The sequence below is a fragment of the Drosophila suzukii genome, chromosome 2R (genome assembly GCF_043229965.1).
Source record: "Drosophila suzukii chromosome 2R, CBGP_Dsuzu_IsoJpt1.0, whole genome shotgun sequence".
NCBI classification, from domain to species: domain Eukaryota; kingdom Metazoa; phylum Arthropoda; class Insecta; order Diptera; family Drosophilidae; genus Drosophila; species Drosophila suzukii.
Genome location: NC_092081.1, coordinates 17499377 through 17518728, shown reverse-complemented (window position 1 = coordinate 17518728; position 19352 = coordinate 17499377). Strand labels below are relative to the sequence as shown.

At 45.2% G+C, this 19352-nt stretch overlaps 1 protein-coding gene across 36 annotated transcripts in view; it reads left to right on the top strand.

Annotated features, from left to right (window-relative positions):
* The window catches only part of mim (missing-in-metastasis), a 47737-nt gene extending 29020 nt beyond the window's left edge, over positions 1-18717 (top strand). The window contains exons 3-20 of one of the 36 annotated variants that reach the window (XM_036814177.3): positions 4613-4674; positions 5949-6022; positions 8261-8715; positions 8776-9033; positions 9158-9238; positions 9350-9652; positions 10069-10083; positions 10257-10371; positions 11021-11341; positions 11783-13399; positions 14379-14500; positions 14649-14942; positions 15086-15316; positions 15562-15883; positions 16244-17041; positions 17584-17735; positions 17823-17941; positions 18118-18717. In XM_036814177.3, coding sequence (XP_036670072.3) covers positions 4613-4674; positions 5949-6022; positions 8261-8715; positions 8776-9033; positions 9158-9238; positions 9350-9652; positions 10069-10083; positions 10257-10371; positions 11021-11341; positions 11783-13399; positions 14379-14500; positions 14649-14942; positions 15086-15316; positions 15562-15883; positions 16244-17041; positions 17584-17735; positions 17823-17933 — 5331 coding nt within the window. In that variant the 3' untranslated portion in view covers positions 17934-17941; positions 18118-18717. Of the gene's footprint in view, positions 1-4612; positions 4675-5948; positions 6023-8260; positions 8716-8775; positions 9034-9157; positions 9239-9349; positions 9653-10068; positions 10084-10256; positions 10372-10513; positions 11342-11782; positions 13400-14378; positions 14501-14648; positions 14943-15085; positions 15317-15561; positions 17042-17583; positions 17736-17822; positions 17942-18117 lie in introns of those variants that run through there. The other 35 variants (XM_036814181.3, XM_065863834.2, XM_036814175.3 and 32 more) reach the window with 35 other exon arrangements.
* Positions 18718-19352: the final 635 nt, after the last annotated feature.

Sequence of the window (19352 nt, the reverse complement as noted above, 5' to 3'; positions counted from 1 at the left end):
GATTACCCGATGATGATTGGTATAAGTTTCGATGGCTTCAAATCGAACCAATCGATTTGCCAATTCACGGGAATTATTTCTTGAGTACTTGCAAAAACTTTCAAGCGGGAGGGATACCCTCGGAACACTTTCATTTCATATTCCCGGCGAATAATTTTCTACTTTCTAAAGCCGAAAATGCCAGAAACAAAAGCCGTCTTTAGGTGCAAATTAGAGGCGCACGATTTTGCGGCCTCCCCTCCGGGCAATTCGCCAAAGTCAACATCATCTGGCCAAGACCAAAATTATGGCCGCCGGCAACTCTCATATATAGTAAGTCAGATCTCATAGAAAATCAATCAGTACGAACTTCTGCTTCGCAGGCTCTGCGATTTAGCATAAGAAACGGCTCTTTCTGGAGGCTGTGGCTTTGTTCGCCAACCCAAAATCTTTGCAATGTAGGACGCGGCGACGGGATGGCTCTGAACCCGTTTTGTCCATCCCCCCCATCCTTCCTTTTTCTATCTTTTGCTGCTGGGAATCTTTGGGGGCATTATCGAGCAGCAGCAGCAGCTAAAGCAACAAAATTGCAGCATGAATGGGGCTGTGAACCAGCTGAGGAGTCGGTTCGTGTGGGCCGCCTTTGTAGGCTATTGGAAAGATCAAGAGTTTATAATGCCAGCCACACGCTTGCCTCTTTGCTGTGTACTGTGTACTGTTTGCCTAGGTGTGGGTCTTCCCGTCACTGTGTGTGAACTTTTCCAGTTTTCCGAGAGCTCGCCGCTGCTCTGACTGGCATAAATTGTGGGTTTTTAGGTGTCTAGCTCACTGCCTGCCCGGCTGAGAGTCAGCTTGCCAAGATAAATGGATACACATGGAGACGCTGTGGTGTGCATGGATGCACCACGTACATTGCACTCGGTGCACAGCTTCCTCTGTGCACAGACTCGATTTCGATGTCTGCCAGAAACTGGAAAGTGTTTTGTATACAATGTACTGGCGGGAACGATTTTGGGATCGGGGTTCTCTTTGCTCGGGGTTTGCTGCATTTGGAGTTTAAATGTGGGTTCATTTTAAATCTTAAACAAAAATAGTAGTAGTATTAACACAAATGGTAGATTTTCAAAGAACTTAACGACTTCTTCTTTCTTTTAAATTAATATATTGTACTATATGGTATTGCACCCATAACGGAAAGAAGCAATTGTTAAATCTTCTCAATTTGTGAGTTCGTTTTCTCACTTTTTCGAGAAGAAACGTTCTTGAAATCAAGACGAAAGTGCTTTTTTGAGAAGAAAGCAGTCGTGGTCTTGATTTGTTTTTTTTTGAGAAAAAAGCAGTCGTGGTCTTGATTTGTTTTTTTGAAAAGAAAGCAGTCTTACAAACCGAGAAGACCTTTTCCTGATTTTGAAAATTTCAGATTATAACTTAGCGTACTTTTAAGATCAATAAAAGTATTTTAAACATAGGTTTCTACATTAATTGATTGTCGTAGAAAAGAGTTTTATGCAAGTTCGGTAACGTTATGAAAAAAGCTGTTTGTCATTTTTTCTTCCTGAACGGTAACAAACCCGACTAACTTCTCTGCACCTTTGCTTAGTTCGCCCATTCATAATATACCCGATACCCAAACTGAGATTAGGACCAGCTGAGCTCTCTCCCAACGCCAGCACAAAATACAACTTCCACGCCAACGCGAACGGTTTGGGCCTGGTCAACGTAATGACAGCTTCGCGTGTTTTGGCCAGCGAGTGGATGGCTGGCTTATAAGCCACTAAAGTGGTGCTGGCATGGTGGCAACGCCACAAGACTACGAAATGTTCATTCACAAAATGCCGACAAGCCGCAGCCCACGCAATCGTGGCAAGAACCGCTTATCAAGCTGTCGCTGGCGGTTGGTTGTCACACACAAAAAATGGTTTTGCAACGAATAAACAATAATAATTTGCATGTGGGCAGCGTCTTGGAAACGTGGTTCAATCATTGAAAAAATGTGCCTACAGAATTATGAAAATTTTGATCACTTTTGGAATTTACTCTGCTCAGATTTTGTCGTAAATTGATTGATTTTCATCAAAATTTGTAGCCCACACACAGAATTCATTGAATTTTTTAAGTTTTTAAATGATGATATCACATGACCATAGTGGAAAAGATATATAATAAGCTTATTTTGTATAAAACAATGAAAAGTATTTGATTAACATATCGTTATCGTTAAATATCGTTAAAATATCATTTAAAGTACCGCAGATACTATACTACAAGAAATCTTTTGTTATTTTCCTTTAAATACATATGTATGTTCCTTTTACATTTTGTTGTACCAATAAAGTATAGACCATTTCCTTACTTAAATGCACTTTTCGGGATCCACACTTTCCCGGATATTACATATTTTATTTTGGAAATTGTATTTTGTGAAAGGTGTACAAAATCGTAGTATCATTAAAAGTTCCATAAATATTATACTAAATAAAATCTCTTGTTATTTTCCTTTAATTACATGAAGTGCCTGTTACATTTTATTGCACCAATCAGGATAGCCCATTTCCTAACTTGTAAATGCCTGCAATTTCGGGACCCCCTGATATTATATATTTTATTTTGCATATTGTTGTTTGTGATGGGGGTACAAAGTCGTTGTTGTTAAATTCCTAAAGAAAATGAAAGCACATAAATATCAATTAGAGTTACACATATATTAAACTAAATGAAATCTTTTGTTATTTTCCTTTAATTACATAAAGTACTAATCAATATAGCCCATTTCTTAACTTTTAAATGCCTGCAATTTCGGGATCCCCTGATATTATATATTTTATTTTGCATATTGTTGCTTGTGAAAGGGGTACAACATCGTTATCATCGCTTGAACGCCACATTGAAAAACATTTATGTGGGGGCTAAAATGGCTAAGGGTTTTTGTTGTGCTCAATTGTTGCATGGGCAAAAATAAAAGGCTTGCGAAAAATAGCCAAAAATCGATTTCCGTTCAGTTTTTTGTTTGTGCTCTGCCGAGCTGTATTTATTTGTGTATTTCCCGGCTTTTGTCTCGTTCGTTTACCTTTGAGCCGTGCTGTTTATGCAACTGCCCTGGCCCAGACCCGGCTTCTTTTGGGCATTTTGCATTCGAATCGATTTTACAATTGGCATTTTGATGATCTTTTTTTGTTTATGTTGTGTTTGGCATTAATTTTTGTCCGATTGCGCAAAAACCGAAAGTGAAATGGAATTGCAGTTGGCATTTGGGTTGGATGCATCTCTCTGCTTGGCTGGATTGGATTGGATTGGATTGGGTGAGTTGGTCAGTAAGTTGGATCACTTTATGTCTTCATTAAGACGCCTCCCGCTGATTTCCATCCCAGTCTGCTCCTCTGGCTTTTGCTTTCAATGTCATTTGTTGTGTAATTGAAACATTATTATGGGCAAAACCGAAGCAAAACAAAACGAAAAACTCGTTTTCGCTTTTATTGACCATTTGCGCTTCTTTACTTGCTATTATTTCTCTTTTTAAAGAAAAAAGCAAGAAGCATACATAAAATCTTTAGCTGCCTTTTACGGCCGGCTCTTAACAACCCGCTGCCATTCGGCCATCGTGACACTGATACTTGGCCAGAAGCCAGCGGCAAGTCTTTGTGGTCTTGTCCAAATAAGTCGGCTGGACGGGATTATGTGAGAAAACCCATGTGGGAGCTATTTCAGCTTGCTTTTGGGCTCACACTCTGGCTAAACATCTGCTCCCCAATGGACTTAATATTTACTTGATTAAGGAGAGGATGGATGGAAATCGGATTATGGATTATGGGTTATGGATGAAGGTCTTTATAACTGTCTAGCCTGTCTTCGCTTACTTTTGTTCGCAATTTATTTTTTTCTTTGGACTGATCATATTGGGTTGCCAACATAATTAATCAAAATTACCTTTGAGTTCAGGGAAAATTTAATTAAAGTTAACCCCAAGGGGGGATTGGTCGATACTGTATTATATCTAGCCATATGGATCTCACCCACATTGATTATATTAAATGTGTCCCTCAATTTGCGTATCCATTCATGTCATGTTGGGTTATTTACTCGTGCAATTTGCACAATATTTCTCTGCTTTATTCCGATTTAATGAAATGCGCAGACAACTAAAGTCAAACTCAATTAGATTAAAGCCAGAAAAATAAAAGAGATTACGAAATGAACTTTGAACTTTTACGCTACGAGATGAACTTTTTGGTTGAATGGAATCATGAATCTTATAAACCTTTTATGTGTTTATATTACAGTGGAGTGAAAACTGTATGAGCTTATTTTTATTATGTATCTTTCAACTGCAATAAGATCCCCAAATGGGGGAGAAGGAAAATCATTTTGTGTAACACGTACGCAACATTTGTCCTTTTATTTGTCAACCGTAAGTAATTCCGTGATAGATGAGAGGTCGGTTTATTGCATTCCATGACTCAAAGCGTTCTTCTATTGATTTTTCTTGGGATTTGGCTAAAATTGCTTAGGTTGGTAAACCTTTTTCCTTACACAAGATTTGATGGGGCAAGAAGCACTTAAAGTATATATGTATATCATTGAATGACTGTTTGTTGGCCAACTTATTCAACTAATTTATTCTTTTCCTCTATTGCAGAATACTTCGCCACTGTGGGAGGATTTTGTGGCTAAGGCCGGAAAACTGCACACATGCTTGAGGTGAGTCTATATTGGGTATACAATTTGTTTCTCCATTCTGGAATATATTTTCTCGGACTTTAACGAGATTTCAACAGCGGCAAAATAACAACTGCAATTGCAAAACTTTAGAATGGGAACATCTAGCGAGTGAATAAACAAATTATTCGTTTACCTCAATTTGCTTTTATGCTTTCCACTTCCTCACACACAGGCATAATATGTCTATGATTATTTCTGTGCTTTTTCTCGTTTTTTTTTGAGTTTCTTTAGTTGCTAAATTTGTTGTTCTTGGGTGGAGACCACCGACACAGTCTCTGGGTTTTTGTTTATTTTATTTTCTCTGTTGTTTTTATGCTCAGACTTGGCCCAAATTTGCTTTCGGACGAGGGTCCCCGCAGCAAAGTCTGGGCATGCATAAGTATATGGCCGTCGAATAGCGGCTGCATTAATCATTACCCCAAATCCTGTTGTCCGAGCTGAAATCACCGAGCTTGCCAAAACTCGCTCCGAGTGTTTGCCCACTGCGCTTGACACACATCTTGACCAGGTTCCCGCGAGGTGAGGACGCTCGTCAGCCACTTGAGCGGATCAAGACCCACCGTTGGGTGCCATCTTTCTATATTTTGATATTATAGCAAGGGATATGAACCAGACACATAACTTATCTGTATCTAATAGAATTTTCATTAGTGTAAAGGAAATTTATACAACCAGTTTACAAAACGGGAGTTAAATCTGTAAAGATGTCAAAAAAGAAGGATGGTCAACTTATGGATTTAATATGAAATGGTATTTTTAAGGTATAACATAATGGGAAACGTGATAGGAGGCTTAGGGAGGCTTTTTAATAGAAGCTATAGATTGTTAGATTTAATAAATAATTCAATTCGTAGTTATAATTCACTTCTAAAATTATTTTAATATTACAAGAACAATATACCGTACACCTTAGAAGAAAACAGATCAACTTTAATATAGTTCTCATAATTTCCTATGTATTAATGATAAAGTAGTCCGAATTGTATACAACCAAATTCATAATTCTGAAATATTAAAAATTCTTTTATAATGCATTATAAAACTATGCAAATGTAGGAATATAAAAGGGTATTCCTATCTTCGGTACAACCGAATAGTCTGTCTCTCTTGAGTTATTTTTCTAGCTGTCGCCTAATTGAAATGTCGCCCACGGGCAATTGGAGAAGATGTTTATTAAATCTATCTGGCTGCATGGGCCCACAGTAATAATAATAATAATAATGATGTTGTTCTCTGGTCTTTTCTATTCACAGGGCCGCCATCCAGGCAATCGCCGCCTATTTGGATGCCTTCCAAAAGATAGCCGATGCGGCGACCAATTCAAGAGGTAAGTTCAAATCGGGGATTTGTCTGGCTTTTTTGCTGGCCCCCTCGTAATACCGGGGGTTCCCCTACGCCACTGTGTGTACTGTATCTCTTTCCCCAGTCCATTATTCATGCGTCTGCTCACAGTCGGCGGCGGTCATCGATCTGATTTTTTATTTTTTACGCATTCACGCTTTCGATGTTTATGCTGTGGATTTTTTCCCCTTCTACGAATGGCGATGTAGCTGTTCTGTCTGAGCTCACGCATTTCGCTGCCTTTGCTATTTATATTTATTTATTGGCTGCCATGCGTCGCACTCATCGAGTGCCCGATTATGCAATGTCCGACGTCCGATTCTCGCATAGAACACCATTTCGACTGGGACGGGAAATGCGAAAATTACCAGATGGGAGAGCTTTGATCATAGGCAGTAGTTGTAGCCCCTCGGGGGGAAATCAAGTAGCTTGTATTTAGCACAGGAGGTGGCTTTTGCCGTTGATGTTTTGCATTTGTCACTCTTTAGTCAGTTACAGTTGCATTACCCTGAGTGGAAAATCTGGGTTTAGTCATCACCACATAAGATCATTACAAAAATCATACACTGGCTTTAATTACCGATTTTGTTAGAGATTATAGTTAGTAATTAAGTATCTGATTAATGAGGTAATAATGTGTTTTAATTGGTAGAGCTATTCATTATTATTCCGCTTTAAAAAATTCGTTAATATTACTATATGCATAAGCATGCAGTTTGGAAATACTATTATAACATGCAACTGATGCATTCCATCTCTATAGAGGGTGGAATTAACAGAAATACTATTTTGAAAAGGCATTTAATAGATAACTACTTTAAAGCTTCCGTGCTTAATATCTTATTTGGAAAGGTAAATAAAAGAGTAATATTCGATTGATTTATTCCCTATGAATATTCAATTGCAAATGCAGAAACTAATTGTCCATAGTTGGAATTCCTTAATCTGTTAATGAGAAATTACGCCTTTGCTGGTGCATAAATCTATAGTTGAATATTGTAGCTGTCGTAAAACCGGCTTTATTCAGTTTCCGAATTGGTACTTGCCATTTGCCAGACTTAGCTATTCAATCATCTCCCCTTCGCATTAGCATATATTGATCCACTCCCGTCCACTTTTTGCGCCCCTTCATGGCTCTTATATTTCGATGGTGCTAAGTGCATATCCTCGTAATTCCTGCTATTAGTTAGCCACCCCTTTTTGGCACCAAGAACCTGCTGGCCTGGTCGTTTGCACTTGCTAAATGGTTTCATTAGTTTCAGTGGTTTCTCGGCTTAGTTCGGTCAAGCGTCGGTACAAGTGTCAAGTCTCCTTTTTGTGCTACCCCAATCGAGGGTGGAACGCAACTTGAGGGTCTGGTCTAGATTCTAGATTCTCGATTCGCACTTGGCACATGGCACATGGCACCACCCTGAGTCCTTTAAGGTGGCGGTTTCCCTGGTAATTTCCATTCAATTAGCTGGAATTGGGAGCAAGTGCCTCCTGGGAGCCGGCAAGTCAAAGCAGAATCAATAAGCTGCTGCCTGTTTGCCAGATAATTACATATTAAACGGGGATGGCAACAGTCAGGGCTTGAATTTGAGCTTGAGTCGGAGGCAGTCCGAGATAATCGGGCCGGCTGTCATTCGATGTGGATATGCAGAAGCAGGAGCAGTAGCACTGGCAGTGGCAGTTAGCCTGACCAGTTTTCCCGGATCCGACTTTGAATCTATCTCTGGCATGGCATAATGGGCACACACGGGACTCGGGAGCGAGGTCTTTGGAGGAGTGGAGTCCCGAATCGTGTCGCATGCAATGCCATGTCTGCTGCGCCTCCAAATCGAAACGACAGCCCATGGCGTGCGATTGTTGCTGCATGCTCTAAACATTTCCGCTGCCAGCTTTACTCCTCATTCTCCAGTCCCCAATCCCCAATCCCCGTCGTGGATGCCGATGAATGTTCCCCTTCAGTAATTTAATTTGGCAACTGTTTAATATTGCATGCCGGCTTGTTTAAACAAAATCACCCGACGGTTTTATAGCTGCAATTAAGTTTGGCAAACGAAATGCACAAGTTCTAGACAATCGTTGGCCTAACCTAATGGGGAAACCATCATTTGCTAGGGAAATTCAATAAGGATAGTAGTTTACCAAAGGTTTTGTAGAGGCGGTAAAGGCTTTAATATATTTAAATTTATTTAATTTTCAATTCCTAACATACTAATTCGTATATTTCCCCTTTCAGGAGCCTCCAAGGAGATCGGCACAGCCCTGACCCGCGTCTGCCTGCGCCACAAGGCCGTGGAGACGCGTCTGAAGACCTTCACCAGCGCCATCATGGATTGCCTGGTGCAGCCGCTGCAGGACAAGATCGAGGACTGGAAGCGCACGGTGGCCACCATCGACAAGGATCATGCCAAAGAATACAAGCGCTGTCGCAGCGAGTTGAAGAAGCGCTCCAGCGACACGCTGCGCCTGCAGAAGAAGGCTCGCAAGGGTCAGACGGATGGGTTGCAATCTTTGATGGACTCCCACATGCAGGATGTCACCCTGCGGCGGGCTGAGCTAGAGGACGTGGAGAAGAAGTCCTTGAGGGCGGCCATGGTGGAGGAGCGGCTTCGCTACTGCAGCTTCGTTCACATGCTGCAGCCGGTGGTGCACGAGGAGTGCGAGGTCATGTCCGAGTTGGGACATCTTCAGGTGGGTAGTAATGGTTATAATGCACAGCTTCAGTGATTCTAACACGTTAAACATTTACAGGAGGCCATGCAGTCGATCGCCCTGGTCACCAAGGAGCCCAGTGTCCTACCCCAGGCCTCCGAGGAGCTCATCCATGACGCCAAGGCCAGCATTAATCTGTATCCAGAGTCACCGGGCGGAGGTTCCGGCTCGCAGGGCGGTGGCTGCTCCAACTCGCTGGGCTCCCGAAAGAGCTCCGTGTGCTCCATCAGCAGCATGAACAGCAGCGGCTCGAGCAACTCGCCAGGACACCACCACTATCCGCGCTCCCTGTCGCAGGTGCGTCACCTCAATGGAGCTGCTCCTCCTTGCCCTCCATTAAATCCACATCCGGCATTGTGGCGTCCGCTCATTTCTTGGTTTTCATCAACGTTCTTTTTGTGTTTTGTTTTCGTTTCTTTAGTTTGTAACGCCCGCAATTCGCTTGAAACCTGGTGAATCCAGTGATAGTGGCTTTTGCTCATCGCCAGCTCTAACAACACAGGTTTTCATTTGTTTTTCTTCCGTTCAATTTTACCAAATTAAAGATACATTATGTGTGTCGTCTAAAAATGGTTTTAGATATACTAACATGTATGTTTTCGTCACCCCTCAGACTTCGAATGCAACGAATCAGACGGCAAATGTCTCCACCTGGCCGCCACATTCCCAGGACGTGGTGGACACCCTGCCACCGACCGCCGATCGTCCGCACACCATTTCGACGGCCTACGAAAAGGGTCACCAGCGCCCGCCGCTGACCGTCTACACGTTCCAGAACCCGGAGACCATACACGAGTCGGGAAGCTGCCTGAACAACGGGTCCGGTCCCCCGAATGGTCAGCCTTCCTCGGGACAGGCCACGCCGGCCACCCAGAAGTCACCGGCTGCCTCACTTAGTCGGCCACCCTTGCCAGTTGTAAGTATATTTGGGTTATAGGGTGGAACTTCTTTGACAAAAATAAAGATATATATATGTAAGTAGGAAACAGAAATTTCAAGTTTCTATGAACTATTTTAACTTTCAGTAATTACATAGATTGCTTTAAATATTAAATAATGAATCAGAACTATTTAAATAATTTATGTTCCTAAATATACTACCATTAAAATTGTTTAATTGTTGTTTTTCATCAGATAAGTTTAAAAATTATCTTTTCTTATTTATAAAAGAATAAATTGAGTTTTATTCTTTTAACGAGTTCAGTTCATGGTAAATTAAAATTGACTGTATGCTGTAGGAGGATATTCGAATAGATGGGAATCCGTCTATGTTCTTTTTTACATTCTATTAAGTTGTCTCTCTCGTTCTGTTGGCCATGACACTCGCCATAGAAGCCAGCCCATGTGGTGAGTATCCCAGAGTCAGAGCCCCACCATTCGTAGATCCAAAAGCGCGCTCATCTGCATGCGCACCCTGCTAGACCACTGACTACTAGGTCCCTTAAATCGCCTCATCATGACACCCAAGATATGCATCAGCCTTTTACAGTGACCAACTAACGATTTTTCTGCCCTTTCAGCGCTGTTCTTCGCTGGAGCGACCGCTTTCGGCCCAGAGTAACCACCGCCAGGGAAGCGGGAGCAACCTGCTGCAGCGCCAGTGCCCCTCACCGATTCCGGCTCATATCACGAAAGGTAAGTAGGGCCTAGCGACCATGTCCTGCTTGTCCAGACTGTCTCCGTGTATTTGTGTGCACGCTTGCTCCTCGCTAATCCCATCAGACTTACTAATTACCGTGTCCACCCGCATGTCCCTGCTAACATCATACGCACACAGAGCTGTCCGCAGCGCATCATGCACAGCAGCAGCAGCAGCAGCAAAACCAGCAGCCCCAGACGCCGCCCACCTATGTGAACATGTCCGAGCTGGCCACCATGGCGGCCTTGAAGCTGACCAACCAGCAGCAGCAGCAGCAGAAGCCTACTCCGCCGCCCCTGCAGCAGCAGAGCTCCATCGACTCGACCGGCTCCCAGCATTCCAACGACTCCTCCGGCTCGCACCAGCTCCTCCAGCAGCAGCAGCACCATCAGCAACAGCAGCATCACTCGCAGCCGAATCACCACTCAGCCACCGCCACACGCTCCCATTCCATATCCTCGACGGCCTCGTCACTGCACTCGCATCCGTCGATCGACTCCACCGTCGCTTGCGGCTCTTTGGTGGGCCAGCCCAACCACAGCACCAGCACCAACACGAACACCACCTCGCCGTCCAGTGGCAGCTCCACGCCACAGAACCATTACTCGCCCCTGCTAACCAACTCCCCCACGTCCACTGCCGCAGGTACTCCGAGTGGCAGCAGTCTAGGTCCCGGATCCTCTCTGGGATTTGTCTACCAGGTCAGCTCTCCGACGCCCCCCTCCAGCGAGGTACTGAAGATCACCGAGCAGGCGGCAGCTGGACAGGATCAAGGGCCGGTGAACAGCGGAGCAGAGGATACGGATGAGCGATCGCGGGCCTCCGTTCTGCAGAAGGCCTCCATGTTCGAGAAGGCGGCAGCAGCGGCAGCGGTATCGCCTCCGGCTCCCAATCAGTCACCAGCAGCATCTTCTCCAGCTTCGGGAGGCGGAGCACGACGATCCGAGGCGGAGCAGCAGGAAATGGGTAAGTAGAATCCGCCACACCAGCTGGATCGTTGAAGACGAAGTGAGATCCTAGCACCCATGTCCACCCAGCACCACCAAAGAGCACCTCGAACATGAGATTCCCTCGCCTCCACTTTACTTGTCCCACGCCCATTTTGATTTATAATTGAAGAAAACATATCGTGAATATTCTTTAACCCCCAAATATCTTCTTTTTTGTTTTTCCCTCCCTTTTTTCTACAACTTTTTGGTTTGTCGTCTAAACGCAACGACAACAAAACTGCACCAAAAACAATTTGAAACCATTGTACTTTTTTTGGTTTCGACTTCATGTTCACCTTACCCAAAATCTCTGTCATCTGTAAACTATTTATCACAATGAACCAAATGCACAACAACAACAACAACACCATCTCCAAAATCAATACCAACAATGTATGAACCAAATATGATCTAACAGACAAGTCTTTCGAAGATTCAATACAAGCACTAAATAATTTAATTGGCGAACTAGACTCGTTCCAACGCGAGATCGATGAGGGCAAGGGCAAGCCGATGAGCAGCATAGTCAGCAGCAACAACAACAATACGACGACCAGCAGCAACAGCAGCAGCGACAACAACAACCTGCCCGCCATCAGCAGCAACATCGAGCCCTGCGCCATCAGCAATCAAACAAATTCGAGCGGCTGCGGAACGGACATATCGGACACCACCTCCGACGAACTGGCTGGCGACGACATGGACGCCAGGCGGCAGGATCGGGACCGGGACATGCTGGGCGCCAGCGATTCGGAGCTGAGTCGCTGCTATGTGAGCGAGACGAGTTCGCTGACCGGTGGCCTAACGGCCGGCGGCTATGAGAATCCCACCTTCGCGCACTTTGTGGCCAATGCGAATCGGGAGGATGTCGTTTCGCTGGCCTCGGACAGCGTCTGTCTCGGTCAGCCGCGTCACGCCTACGTGGACACGTGCAGCGATAGTGGCAGTGCCGTGGTGGTGATCTATGATCATCAGATTCCCAACACCCCAGACATTGAGTTCGTGAAGCAGAACTCAGAGATCGTAGTGCTGCGGACGAAGGACCCGCAGCCGCAAACCCTGCAGCTGCACGAGATGCGCGAGCTGCAGCAGCTGCCGGCCAATCTGGCCGGTTCGCCGGACTCCTCGCCGGACTCGTCCGGTGGCCAGGCACCGGCGACAGCAACTGTGGCGCCCGCCAAGCAGCGACTCTCCTCGTTTCGGGCCACCAGTGAGCAGCAGCTGCAGCTCCTCGGACGCGGAAGCCCGCAAAGAGGTAAAGCAACCAGTGAGCAGGCGGCACAGAGCAGGCCACAGGACCAGCATTTCCCAGCACAGGCACATCCCCAGCAGCAGGATAGTAACGGCAGTAGCCAGCCAGTAGATCCCATGAGGCGCCAGCTGCCGCCCAAGCCCACCAGCTTGAGTATTTTCAATGGCCCCGCGCCCAGTGTGGGCGATAGGCCCCTGGTGCCCCGAAAATCGGACTTTAAGGCCGATCTAGATGCGAAAATACGCAGGCAAAAGCAGAAGGTTAAACAGCAGTTGCAGCAGCAACAGCAGCAGCAGCAGCAACAATCGCCGCAGCCGCAGCAAGCACCACAAGAACCGCAACACTCACCACAGTCGCCCCAAACCAGAAACTGTAATGTCACTAATAACCCAGCCGCCAATGTTACTGCATCTGCATCTGCATCCGCATCTGCATTCACCGACCAAGCTCATAGAATGCCAAACCAAAATCAGATAGCCACATCCAATCACAAGCAATGCAAGACGCCCGCAACAATGGCTCTGTCACCATCGTCATCTCCTCGCGGCCATCTACCATCTGCATTATCATCGTCATCGCTATCGTCATTACCATTACCAGCCACCACATCATCGCCATCAAATGCTCCGCCATCGATGTTGCCCGCCAGTGACCGACCACCCGCCCATCCATATGTGTGCTCCAATGCCCCAGCCAATCCCCATCATGCCAATAGCATTACCAATGCCAATGCCACTGCCAATCTCAAGCCGTGCATTACGCCCCGGCCGGCCTCGTTGTCGGGTTCGTTTCGATTTGATTTTTGATTTGTTTGGGTTCCTTTGGTTTTTAACTCTACTTTTTGAGAGCTTTTATCCTTTTGAGTCCTTTTTTGAAACGCTTTTTACTTTGCTTTGGCTATTATGTGTTGTACTCTTGCAAATGTTCAAAAGTTTGTTACGTCTGCTCCACACATCAATAGACGATGTATGTAAGACATGTCCTTCAGTATCATTAACCTATATTTGTTTATATATTTGAAATTTGATTTGTATTTCCTTATATTTATTATTTAAAAAAAAAATGTAAAACTATTGATCTAATTTACCATATTTACTATCATATTTTTATTAAAACTAAAGCTTCCTATCCATTGTCATACATATTTGCAAGTGTATTAGAACATCGGCTTGCCGAAGTAAACCTTATTTTGGCTTTGGTTTTTTCTCTCCTTATTGTAATAACTTTACTTTACGTTATGCTTTAAGTTCGATGTGTTAACTTTTCTGCAGTTGGAGTTGGTTTCGTTAAGTACTAAGCTCATACCACCAAGTCACAATCATCAACGTTAAATCATAAACAGACATATTGAAAAACTGCACGATACTGCCACTAACTGCTAAATGCTTACGCACCAATCAGAACCGGCCGAATATGATACAAAACTTTTTCGAAATTTGCATATTGGGGAGTCATGGCTTGAATCGAAAATCGGAAGAAATTCCATTTCTTTACCAATTGATCACAGCTTGTAACGCTTTTTCACTCGCTTGGAGGGTCATTATCGAGTTTCAGAACAGTATTTCATAACCTTTCTCGATCTCAGCAGTTCCTAACTCTGCGTCTCTCTCTCTAACTTCTGGTATTAGATGGTGTCCTGTGTTTTGTGTGCCAAGTGTATAAACCAATAACTGTACATAACCTGTGAATAACAGCAGCAACCTAATGACCTAATCTGCATAGTTAATGCCTTTTGCTGAATTCGATCTTTGACCTTTCGCAGGAGGAGCAGCGGGCGGTGGCTCCACGCGCATCGCACGTCGTTCGTCCATCAACCAGGCCAAGCCACCGCCGCCAGTGAGACGCAGCTCGTCGGTGACCCCCAGTCCCAATGCCTCGGTCGGGGTAAGTTAAATCTTTGATTCTTCAATCTTCATAGCCGATTAAGTTAGCCACCTAAGTTAGCTGCTAAGTCGCTCGACACTGGGTCACACAGTCTTTGGTTTCCACTATGCTTTTATTCTTTAACTTATGATTTAATTACGCAACGCAGCTGCAGCACCAGCAACAGCAGCACGCGACTCTGTCGCAGCAGAATCACCAGCTAAGCAGCTCCAGCGAGCACTTACCACCGCCGCCGGCTTTCATGCTGGACGCCGTGCCCCAGATGCCCAGCTCAGCGCTAAAGGTATCGGAGACGGTGAGAGCCCTGGCAGCCATGCGGCACCAGCCGGCATCGCCTGTGTCTCTCAGACGCCTGCAGCAGCAACAGCAGCAGCAGCAACTACAGCAGCAGCAGCAACAGCTACACCAGCAACACGTGCAGCAGCAGCAACCCCTATTGCAGGTGTGTGCACGCGTGTAGGCCACCAGCACCCTTAGAACTTCTCTTCTATATCTTATGATTTCTTTTTATTTCAACTTATGTTTGCTTTGCCACTGTCACAAACACACACACAAACCGAAATTCCCGAACACCCACATACCTAGTCTGTGCACCACAATCCCCTGAACGATGACCCGACCGTCTACTACGACTCCTACATGGATCTGCACGCCTATGCCCAGGCCTTGGCCAATGGCCAGCAGATGTCCAACCCGCAACGCTTTACCCACCAGCAGCAACAGCAGCAGCAGCAAAACCACTATCTGCAGCAGCAGCAGCAACATCAGCCAGCGCAACAACCGCCTGTTTACCAAGCGCCGCCGCCTGTCGATGCCGTAAGTGACCAGCCGTAGGACTACTAACCAAGACTAACAGCCGTCCACGGGATCGCCCTGCTCGCCTAACACGACTGCCCTCCATCCAGCCTAGTTGTAATGCCACATATAGTCATAGATTAGGCTAGAGCTTAGCTTTCTTTTGTCGTGCTTTGGCTAAACTTTTAATTTGTGCCTGTGTTCCTTTCGTTTCTTCTCATGCCACCACCAACTCTCCACCATCATTGGCACACATTCACCACCAGACGTTCCGCACTTCATCACCAGCCGCTGGCGGAGGGGGCGGCATCTACGCCCAGCCCAAGCTGGTCAACAGCATGTCCAGCTTCCGCACCAGCAGCCCCAGTCCCAACGGACACGCTCACCCACTGCCACCGACACAGCCAAAGACGAATCCGAACCTAATTGCACAGCTCAATGCACGACTCAGCGGCAAGCAGCAGCAGCCGCACCAGCAGCAGCAGGTCGAGGGGATCTATGGTAACCAACAGGCGCCCGGAGGAGAGTCCATCTACATGCGGAGTGGCTTGTCCATGTCGCAGCCGCCACAGCAGCAACACTATGACGGTAAATCATCAAACCAAATGCAGCAGCAGCAGCAGCAGCATAGAATTTACGCTAGTTTCGGCACCTCATCATCAGCAATGTCATCGGCCCATGTGGCCAACAGCAGCACTAAACAACCGTCCATTCTAACACCGACCGCCTCTTTCAATGCATTGCCCCACTTTCCCCTGTCTTCATCCACATCATCGTTGCTATCCAAAGTAGGCTCATTCTCGAACTCTTCATCCGCATCCCCACCGCCAACGGCAGCGGCCTCCGGCTCGGCCAACTCGCATTATCAGCCACCGCAGCCGCCGACAGCAGCAGTTGCTGGCAGCAAAGACTTTGCCATCTACTCAAGTTCGTTTACCAAAAATCCAGCAGCTGCGCAAGCGCCGAACATGCGACAGGCCCATTCCCATCATCAACAGCAGCAGCAACAGCAGCACTACACCTGCCCGCCTCCACTGGAGGATCCCCCACCGCCGCCCATTTACGCCGCCGGTGCATCGGCCACGATGCCCAAGAAGATGGCCCGCCCGCCCACTGGCCAAAATGCACATGCGGCCCACCCGAGCGCCTATGCGGCTGCCTCGGCCACGGCCACGCTGCCTAAGAACATGGTGCAGCAGCATCAACGGTTGCAGCAACAGCAACATCAGCAGCAGCAGCAGCAATATCAACAGCCGGCGGGCATGGGCATTGGCAATGGCAATGGTCACTTGACTCAGCGTCCGCAGTTGCCGCTGCCCCAGCAGAAGTTGCGGGCTGCACAGCAGCAACACTTGGCGGAGCAGCAGCAACATCAGCTGCAGCAGCAACACCAGCAACGCCAGCCGCCCATACCTTCACGCCACTCGAGTGTGCAGCAAAAGATATTCGTCTCGACGAACCCATTCATACAGACAACGGCCGTCAAGTTTCACTCGCCCTCTGCCTCGCCCACTTGCGGCTCGCCAGTAACTGGATCTGTGTCTGGATCTGGATCCCTGGCCAGCATTTATGCCACAACCTCGCGTGGAGGCCACCATCACCAGCAGCAGCAGCAACATGCTCACCAGCAGCAACTGCAGCAACAGCAGCAGCACTATTATCGCGATGTTGCTGGGGGCAACAGCAATGGCGGCAATGCCTACTATAACCACAATGCCCATGCCCATTCCCAGGCACATCATTCAAGTAAGCGCGCGAGCTGGATTTGATTCGATTCGATTTGATTTGATTCGATTTAATTTCGTATGATTTTATTGTAAGGAATGAGCGCTGTTTTGAATATTTTTGTTATGTTTGCTGATTTTCGATTTCTCTCAATTGAAACAATTAAATTTTGGTTTGTCGTTAGCCCTAAGTTTTTCTTTGGCGCATGCTGCTTATGTTGATTTGCTTTTGATTTGTTTGAGTTTTCGTTTGGAAAGTGTTCTGCCTATTAACCTGATTGAGATTGTGTCAAGTGCGTCTGGAAACTGTCGGATCAACATGGGAATGCAGTTTCCGCAGCCGCTCGATCCGCACTCAACTTTCATTTCAAATTTTCCAATCATCAATCATCACCGAGTCGAACTTTTGCCAACAATAGTTGACTTTTAATTTGCATTTCCATTTGAATTGACATCTTAACCACCACTATCGCGCAATCCAACATCCACACCCATTGATCGATCATGTCTGCTTACCATTTTCTTTTATGCACCCGTATCGGCAACGACAACGCATATCCATAGACTATGCCACAAGCACAAATATCGAAAAGACTGGCAGCATTCGGGCCAAGACCAAGGCCGAATTCCTCGAGAATCTCAACGCGAAGCTGGCGAAGCAGGGAATGTCTGGACGAGCATTTGCCGTGCGAAATCTCATTAACAGCAAGGCCCTGGTAAGTAGTGCACTGCGATAGCCACTCACTCGATTAGGTAACACTCTCTATGCTCTGTTGTACATGGCACCACCATGGCATTAATAGATGTATCAGAATCCGCAAAATCTATCGCGCCCCAGTGCGCAATACCGTAGACCACCCACCTATCCCAACACCAGCACGACCACCAATGCCACTTGCGAAGATCAGTGCTAAGTGCTAAGGTATTTAGTTCGTTCCTAGTCGTTCTCGTTCGTTCGTTTGACGCCTACTAAGCCAGCTGGCAGCTAATCCACTCAGTGCCTCGTTCTACCAATTAACAGCTCTTCGATCTAACGATAGACCTAAGGTTTCGAAAGTATAGTCACATTCTAATCCCATTTTCTGTCAACTATTTCAGCCGGACCCTCGTATATGTCACGAGTCGCTAATGGATCAAATCAAGCGTGGAGCCACTTTAAAGCGTAACCAGAAGATCAACGATCGCAGCGCTCCCAAAATACATTGAATTAACCTATAGGCTTAAGCGGAATAACATATTTATTACCATAATAATTAATCTATGAATAATCAAGAGGCCCGACGCCTGCTCGACTGCAGGGCTCTGCAGAGTTTGGTTTGAAACTGAAAACTCGAAACACAACATACAACTTAAATACATATGATTACGATACAACATATTCGATATACGATATTTTACAAGCGCATTAAGCTTAACTCGAACTAATCAATACCTTTCTTGATTTCCTATATCCCAAAAATGTGTCCGAAAGGCTTTCTTTGTTAAGTGAATACAAAAAATGGAAGACAGTTAGCACTCGTATGTTTATTTATATCCAAAACTCGAATTTATCTTTAGTGAGCATCTGTTAAAAGATATTTTATGTTTATGTATTTACCATATTTATAATTTTCCTTGCTTATGTACATACATATGAATATGATTTTAACAAACACTCGAAACTAATCTGACGCCTAATAAATGGAATTTATCGTAAAAGTTTTGAGTACGTTTTTACTTTTGTATTATTATTATTGTCATTGTTTTACCTTTGCAACCGCATGTCAATTGGGCAAGGTCTGAGCAAATTTTCAAATATAACCAATATCTACATTGTCTTGATAAATAGAGTTAACACGTTATAAGAATACCAGATATCCCACGTAACCTTAAAACTTTTCTGCAAGGAATTCACACAATTGGATCTGCTTTCGAAAAGAAAAACTAACTACTGCCAAGCGGAAAGGGGAGCTTAGAGATCATTTTTCCCCAGAATCTTTCGCATCAACTTAGTGTGCTATATGAACATGTTCATATCATAACGTTTCCATTGGACTGAATCTTTTACTGTCATTTTAAATGCATCACCGAATAGAATAGAGGCCAGTTTTTCAATGTTAAATACAACCAATATCATTTGTACTCATATCAGTTCACAAAACATAGAACAAAATGAAAGTTTTTAAGCCCAGATCTTGGTTGTTTTACTTATAGCGTACAATGAGATCTGATGATAGCATGCCCATAAGCGAACCATATTTCCTATCCCTAAAATTCAACCTTTTAATACCATAAAGCGTACTACTTATAGTTAATAGACTTTTTAAATATTTACAAAATATTTTGTATATAGG